At 42.7% G+C, this 8,853-nt stretch overlaps 1 protein-coding gene across 1 annotated transcript; it reads right to left on the bottom strand.

The window, feature by feature from the left end:
- Nucleotides 1-3,067: 3,067 nt before the first annotated feature.
- Nucleotides 3,068-8,217, bottom strand: LOC127361848 (uncharacterized). The gene is made up of 7 exons (XM_051396891.1): nt 7,944-8,217; nt 7,297-7,426; nt 5,502-5,595; nt 4,892-5,022; nt 4,590-4,732; nt 3,667-3,864; nt 3,068-3,516 (listed from the first exon to the last, which is right to left on the bottom strand). The coding sequence occupies exons 1-7, from the start codon at nt 7,952-7,954 to the stop codon at nt 3,399-3,401; spliced, it is 825 nt and encodes a 274-aa protein (XP_051252851.1). The 5' UTR covers nt 7,955-8,217; the 3' UTR covers nt 3,068-3,398.
- Between the last annotated feature and the right edge of the window lie 636 nt (nt 8,218-8,853).

Here is an 8,853-nt window from a genome sequence, read left to right on the forward strand (position 1 = left end):
TGGCACTAACTAAAATACTTAGAGAGGGAAAAGACATATATTTTCAACTTTCTAGGTCAGGGGTTCCCAAACTGACACTTGGTAGTCCTCGGGCCAAAAGCAAACACCTATTGTGTTGTATTTTTAAGATGAAAAATGGTGCTAGCGTCCCAAGCCCCCTTTGAATTACTGTGCAGTGCCACTCTGTCCACTGTGCTACCTAAAAATAATTTTCACCTAGAAGAAACTATCAGTGATTTATGTAATTAGTTTCTATTTATTATTTTTGTCTTCACTAGAAACATCTGGCAGGCCAATTTGAATCTTATGGCAGACCCTCTTTAGCCTGCGGGTCCCACTATGGGCTGCCCTGACCTAGATCTATCCTAGTTTCTGTTAGGACAGTATAAGTGACCCTTCTGCCTAACCTTATATATAATCAACTGATCTTTTTCCAAGCAAAAATGTCCTCTGGTGAAGAATTAAACTGAATATCTCTGTATATCTTCGATCTCTGACACTTTGATGGGCGTTTTAAAGTATTTTCTGACATTCCAAAGGCAACATGATGAATTGATTAAACCTGAAACTAAAACATAAGTTCTGAAATATCAATATATATATGATTTTTTATTTATTTAATCTAATCTGTTTATTTATAATTGTGTCTTTAAAATGAACTCAGCATTTGGCATCCATGTGTCTCCATACCCTAGTAAGAATAACTGGTGAAAGCACCTCAGAGCTGCTCGTCGACTGAACTGCTGATAAGAATACTGAACGTGCAGCTCCAGCCAGAGAGCACCTAGAGGTCCCATGCAGCATCCAGAGGAAGTTGTTGGGAAGCTCCGTGGCTGTTGCCTGACATGACTAATAAAATGGATAGATGCAAGTATTCCGGGACTTGCAGCAAGCTCATAGTCCTCTGTCAGGTCTATTTTCAAACAGTGACAAGATGATCATAAATATGTATCAAGCAGAAGTGGGGAGAAAAGTCATAAATATTCATGCTTGAGTTTAGAAATCACGGGGCGCTTGCTCAGTCGATCACGTCTGCACTTCCAATGTGCCTAAGTATAAATCCCGCCGACTCTGTTCCTTCCCCCTTTTTCTGGTTGAGAACGGAGAGGTGAGAAGATTGTGTGTGCGAACTCGCTCACATGGGAAATGAACCGACAAATCAGAATGAAATGAAAATCAAACGAGAGGAGGTTGACTGAGAAAGGCAATTACCTTTAATGAACAACATTTGTCCCCGGCACACAGTCTCAATCAAATCATCCCTCCTCCTCTCAGTCTCTGTTTCAGCTCTACCCCTCAGTTTACTGTCATCCTCCCTGTGCTTTTTTTTTCTCTCTGCCTCTCTCACGGTGTCTTCCTTTCTTTCACTCTATTTTTTCCTGCCATCATCCCTCTGCCGTTGCAAGATTGTTGATCTCCCCCAGAGGGACATGTGGGATGCTGGAGGAGTATGAGAGTAACAGGTGTCTCATTACTGCGCTAATAGCAGGCCACAGGGAGATATACACACACACACACACACAACACACACACATATATATATAAACACACATTTTTCCAGTGACAAGCAATGGCAGGGATGATAACTCCTCCACATTCCTCACATTCTTGCACTCTCTTGCTCATCATTTCATGGGTGAATTACCAGGCGTGAATAACTCTTAACATGTCGATGCCTAGAGCCTGGAGTCTATCTTGAGATGCATGCCCACACGACTGCCACCAATTCTCAAATCTCCCATTTAACACCGGTGCAAGATTTACTTGAAAGCTGAAGCTCCGAGCTATGAAAAGATTTTTTTTCCACCCACCATTTTTTGGGGAAAATCAACTCAAAACTCTCTCTCGGCTATTTAACTGCCACGAAGGAAGCGCAAGCGTCAGAATGGGCTGCAGAGATAATCGATAGCATCTTGAAAACCATCACTCGAAGCTTCTCTTCTTGACCTGGATCCTGTTTGCGGTGCACCAGGATCCAGTGAGCTCATTATGCTGTCTCTCTGCAGCAGTAATGATCTCTCATTCATCAGCTGCAGACTCACTTCTTTCTCCATCTCCACACACACACACACACACACACACACACACACACACACACACACACACACACAAATTGCACAAACAATCTTCCACACTTAAACGAATCCCAATGAGGCATGTAACTGGTAGTTTGTGCCCGGCTGTATGCTTGTTAGAGAGATATCGGCTGCTTCAATTGTGTTTCTCCGCATTACTTTGAGGGAAGAGAAGGCGTCTGTGTGCCCTAGTTCATACTTGAGATGCTTGTATGCATGCAATACTCATACTTGTGTTAGGCAGAGTCAGATAACAAAGTGTGTTTATGTTTCAGGTGCAGGCTGAAAGTGAAACCACTATTCAAAGAATACACTGCCGCAATGTATGAATAAATCAGCTCCGGGGCCAATGTGTGTAACCCCTGCAGCACTACGTTATGTACGACAGCGTGGATGCCATTTGCTTTATTCTTTTATCCAAAGCACTTTCAGTGGGAATCAAACAATCCCAATGTGAGTGCTTTGCAAGCTACCAAGGATTACTCTTTGTGTACATGTTTTGTGTGTGTGTGTGTGTGACCTGCTGCATGAGGCTCATGGGTCATTACCCAGTCAGTCAGAGGACACATGAGGCCATTATCCCGGGGAGTCTGGACACTAAATGTTTGATAAGCCTCGAAAGCGGATGTCCTGTTTCTCTTCTCAGATATTACTGATGTACAGTAAAGACACATAACCATTAACGCCTCAGGAATACATACAAAATTTATATTTTAGTTAGTTAGACTGCGTTTCTGTAGCTGTATCTGATACAAATTCTCGTGTGTGTGTTCGGTGCGGCCTGTAGCAGACAGAGGAGTGTGAGTGTGTCGGCTCAGCAAAGTCCTGAGAGATGTCGAGCTGGCAGAGATGAGTCATGTAGCAATCTGATTAGCCCTCTCCCTCTTTCCCTCCATCAAAGCCGAGGTTCGTCAAAACCACTCAATGCATATCTCTGTACTGAACTACGTTCAGTTTTAAACTGAAAACAAATGGACGTGAAAAAACAGGTATAAGTCTTTAAGCTATTTTCTATTTATTATCAAAATATGTCAATAAGATATATAAAAAATCTCACTTACAAATATATCAATAATAATAATAGATGTAATTGGTACTACATATAAAAAGCATCTTGCATGGCCCTGAAGCACATTACCACATCTGACTGCATTGTCAGCGCGGTGTTTTTCGGCAATTTGTGTGAATAACTCAACAGCTCAATGCAACCTTCAGTGCAACTTCAACGTCTGCTGAAGAGTACTTTGCTGAAGCCTTGTCATCGCTTCAAGTGTTGTAGGATCGGGAGGACTGACTCCGTACACATCCATCAATGCAAGAATGTCATAAAATGTTGCACATCCTGGTGGTTTCTGGGAACTGTAGTCTGGTAGGCAGAGAGTCTTCTGGCAGCTTGGGAATTCCATCCAGGATCTCTAGCTTTGGCAAACATAGGAAAACACTACACAGAGACAGAGAAAGCAGAGAGGGAATGAGAGAAGAAAATATTGGTAAAATCAACTTATATGTTTTCTTTTACAAACACTGTCTCGTCTTTTTTTACTGTCTCTCTCTCCCTTGCTCTCTCCTCTATCCATATCCGTCTCCTCACCGTGTACGGTAGCCCTGAGTGAAGGTCACTGGGTTGTGGGTCAGGTTGAGGGAGCGGAGCGGGCTGTTCCCCAGAGCTCCCAGTCCCCCCAGGGAGCTGATGGCGTTCTCAGAGAGACAAAGGTGCTCCACCACTGGGAGCTTTGGCAGCTGACGCAGACACACCAGGTGGTTACGCTGCAGGTTTAGCATTCTGCACCTGTCCAACGGAAGCACACATGAGCCTCATCTTTCTGTTTTGTGGTTATTTTCACCCAAATTAACATAAAAGAAAGAAAAAAAGACAACTACTTTCTGAAATGAGAAGCATATGCAAAGGTGGACGAAATAACATCAACACCACATGAGGAAAATACAAGTTAACACACAAGTGAGTGATCTTTAGCTGATCAATAGTTGGGTATTAGCTTTAAGAGTCTGACAATCTCCATGTTTACATGACTGCTCAAAAGATACCTATTAGTAGGAAAATTGCAAAAATGTCATAATTATGGCACGTAAGAGGAAGGACAACATAAACCAAATACAAGATAAAAAACCTTGTCAAAAGGAACAGCAGTGATATGCAGCAGTGTTTAACAAGATAGTAGATAGCACTTAAACTATTATCTTTATTATATTTAATTTAATTAATTAATCAATGGGAATGTGTAATATGATATTGCTTGACAAGATTGTTTTTCCCTTTTAATGGTATCTGGTTTGTGTTGTGAGCCTCATACACACTGCTGAACACATTCAATAGAGCTACCGCGAACATAGACTCAACAAGGAACAGAGACGTTACTTCTTAACAGATTTATTAGCACTCTGAATTCAGCGTTTGATATTCATATGTCTCCACGTTCTGGGAGAAGATTAGAATAGAGAGTAAGATCTACAGGTGAGGGAGTTGTGGTGCAGTCTGGGTAGTGTGGTTCATACCTTGGCAGGCGCACAGAACTCAGATTGGTGAGGGAGTTGTCCACCAGTTGCAGTTTCTCCACACGGATCAACCGGCGGAGGATCCGTAGGAAATTCTCCTGCTGGAAGGGATCGCCCAAGTCCTGGTAGGACAGATTTAACTCCTGACAAGAGACAGGTGAGAGAATCATCAGGGTCTTCATTTCCCCTTTTTACTCCTTCATCTCCTCCCTCCGTCCCTTCCTCCCTCAAACTGTCTCTATTCTTCTCCCCTATTGTATATCCTTAACATTATACAAACACACATACACTTGCTGACTTACCAGACAGTTTTCCCAATTCTCTTGCAGTCTCTCTTCCCATCTCTGTCCTTCCCCCTCTCTCCTCCTTCTCCTTCCTCTCTCCAAACAGATGTCATCCTCCTCTCTTTGAAACAGCTCCTCTTCTGATGGCCCTTTTTGATGACATTGTCAAAACAAAAAAGCCTCTTCGTAATTCGTAATCTTAGCAGTTCGGATTCTTAGTCACAGTATTTATGTCTTCGTCTGCTACGTTAAATGAAACTTGCAGGAAATGAGAGCAACACAAAAATGGAAGAGATGCTACATGTTTAACTCCCTCTTTCCTTTTGAATGCTTACATTAATTCATTTGAAATTCAGCTTTAGTAATGCAGGTCACTTTCAAATAAAAGGTTTCTTTTTACTCCTACAAAAAATACATTGGCATGTTCTGAAACAATTCTCTAAAGAAGGCATGGGCAGCAGTGCCTGAAAACTGTACTTGCTACCATTCGATCACAGGAGGTTATTTTATCACATTCCCTGTCCTCCTGACACATTCAACCCCAAATTACTGCAGCAAACATCTACTTCCACTGTGGCAAATGAGAGTGCAAAGGTCACAGTGGTGATTTCCTCAAAGTGATCCAGACCTTCTCTGACCCTGGGGCAGGTCAGCTGGTCCCCTGTGACATCACACTGCTCCAGGCGATGCCACGACACGAACCGGAACCGACTTGATGGGAGCTGACAGAACAAGAAGAAGAAGAAGAGCGGGATGAACAGCGCGAACGCTGGCTGGGCCTCCTATTGATTTGTGGAGTTAATCTGCGAAATGAGACGTGCACCGATCTGAACAATTTCATTAAAATGTAATCATTAGAGGTTATAATATCTCGCACACGTACTCATTCAGACACCAGCGATGAGTCATATCCTTCCCCTAAGTTTAATCAAAATTCGCTCATTGGTAGTCAGATTCATTTCAGCTGAAATTCAGCACATTACACTTCATAATGGCGGACATAAAGAGAGGTATACATGGGAGAGCAGGAGACACACTAAAGCTTAATCTACCGTAGCTTCCCATTAGTGCAATATAAACTCTATTCCCATAGTGTGCGGTTAGTATGTAGCCAAAATCAATAGGTCATTTTTAAGACCATTAACCAATACGGCTACAAGTGTTAACAAGGTGAAAGCGTTCAGTCATTACTCAAACTCCTTCAGTCGAAAAGAACAGTTAATGTTTTATCAGCAGCCTCCCCCTCTTTCCTCATCCATATTCCATCCCTTATCTCTCTTTCCTTTATATATCCCTACATGTACTTCTGTCGATACAGATCTTTCCACCGACTGCAGTATTTTAGGTTTCACATCACGCTGCAGACAATCAAATAGCAGATCTGTGGCTTATTATTAAAACTGCTAATGTAACATGCAGTGAAAAATTACGATGTTCTGTTCACTGCCTCAGTTACTCTAGTGGGATGCGGCTCTGGACTAAATCCTTCTCCCTACTTGACCTTTTCAACCCCCTTACACTGAGCTTGTTCACCCCTTACTTTGTCTGTGTAACTTTACACCTTCCTGTGTTACTCTAGACCCCACTCCACTTGACCACCACTCCTAATTGACTGGACACTCACAAAACAGCCCCAGGTCACCTGTTTGCATCACATGAAAAGCACAGTAGAGAGCAAAATACAACTCGACAGACTGACGCAACCTCTCCAATACAAACAAGTTGGTCTGCTCTACAACTACTTGTACACTTTAACACACAGACAGAGAATGTATTAAAACTCAAAAAACACATGTAAATAAATGAATATAAAATGTATGCAATACCAATGCTATCTGTAGTAAAAACACCTTCGTTTTTATATTTATTTAACATGCATAGGTTCAGTTCTGCAACAGAAGCATCCATCATGTGCACAAGCAATTAAAACAACCCCAAATAAGTTCCTTAGAAATGCCGTTTGGCATCAAATCTGGTGACTTTGCAGAGTCATGAGTACATTGAGCATTTTAAAGTAAGGAACTCTGCATGGAACAGAGGGAGGATTAGGTAAGAAGCCATTTTTCATCTTTCCTTATTCAAATAGTCAAGAGGGTGAACAATCATTCTGCATAGCAATCTAGGCGAGAGGCCAGTGGCCTGAGGGTGAAATAGAGTGTGCCGAGAACAGACCGAGAATATCAGGTTGAGTTCAGAGAGGGAGGAAGGCTTAAATGGAAGGGAAGGAAGATGAAAGGATGGAGGAGAAAAAAGGGGGAGGACACAGGAGAGGTAAGAAGATGGAGGAGTCAAAGAGTGAAGGGAGGGTAAGGAGCACAAATGCCTTAAGGACAGCAGCAATGAACGATTACTGGCTTATTGTGTGAGAGTGTGTGAGAGTGTGTGTGAGTGTGTGTGTGTGAGAGAGAGAGTGTGCAACTCACAGGTGTAGATACAAGTCCAGAATCAGGACTCTGGTCCACAGAGAGAGGGGTGCGTGTAACCCCGAGGTCAGAGTACTGGGATGAGTGGGATTTGGGAAAACTGCCACTGAGAGTGTTCACACCTGAAGAACTGAGAGAGAGAAATAAAGAGGGAGGTGGGACAGAAAGAGAGGTAGAAAGAGAGAGAGAGAGAGAGAAAGAAAGAGGCTCATCCAGTGCATTATCACATCTTTAGTCCCTGACCCTGCCTGGGAGCTGTCTTCGTAATGTAAGCCCTGCTGTGTGCTGAAACCCTGACCACCGGCCGAGTGGTTAGAGTTACGGTGAACTGGGCCTGACAATGCAGATTAGGACCCGTTGCCATGGCAGCAGCGGACACCTGAGCAGGTGCTATTAGCTTATAATAGTCGCAGTATGCGCGAGCTAGCTGGACACTTGTATAATTGATACAGCTCGCACAGAAATGATTCGCTATGCTGCCCTCGCGCCAGTAGAAAACAGTAAAAGAATAAATAATTATGTCATTTTAAATATCATTTTAACCATTAGTTTGAGTAAACTTGACCTAACTTACATTTTGGAGCGTATAAAGTAAAGTCTCGAGCCTCATTGTGTAATTAAACCTCTGTAGTTTTTTTTAGCCTTACCTTTCTGACATGTCCCAATCGTCTTGTGATGGATTCTCCTGGCCTTCTTTAGCGCATTGCGAACGGCTCGGTTTAGCCCTGTAACGCTGGAGCTGTTACCCATGGAGCCCGGTGGGTCTGGCAGTATTCACCGAGAGAAAGTTTACCGTCCCGCTTGCTGCCCCGGGAGAGACTGACACCGGTGTGTGGGCCCACCACCACCACCACCACCGCTGCTGCTGCAGGTGAGACACTGACCCGGTCGCTAAGCAGCTGGTTGCCTGGCAACAGTGTTCAGGTGTTTTGCACCTAAAGAGAGGTGGAAATGAAACTGTAGGCTACCTCCCAGCTTCTGCAGACTAAATGAATATTCAGCGTTTAAATGAACTGTGACAGCTCAATTACTTGAAATAAAGGAGAGCAGGGATATGTTCTAAAAACGTCTTTGCTTTGTGTTGGCACAAAGAGAGAATCTGTGATCAGGCTTTTGTCTTTAATTATGTAAGCCTCAGTGTAAATCTGACCACGGGGCTCACAATAAAATACAATGCTGTTATTTTATCAGTCATGTTTACAAGAGTCTTTCTTTTATGTTTGCCACATAATCTCCTCCCCCATCCTCTCTTATGTTTATGGTTGGCCACGTTTCTGTCCTCATATTAGCTTTGTTCATCTAATTGGAATATAATTTATTTTATAAGGCTATATTTTGTAAAACACTAAATTGTGTCTGAAAATATATTGAAAATTAAATATAGGCTGGTTTTCGCGAAGTAGAGGTTCCTTTTATGGACGATACAAACAGAATAACAGACACATATTGTTTGAATGAACATTGACTGTAAATGACAATAACTGAATATAGGACTTTAGCCTCCTGGTGGCCATGCCAAACCAAACTTAAAATCCTTACTCAGGGCCCCTATAGCTC

This window comes from Dicentrarchus labrax, unplaced genomic scaffold (genome assembly GCF_905237075.1).
Source record: "Dicentrarchus labrax unplaced genomic scaffold, dlabrax2021, whole genome shotgun sequence".
Lineage (NCBI taxonomy): Eukaryota > Metazoa > Chordata > Actinopteri > Moronidae > Dicentrarchus > Dicentrarchus labrax.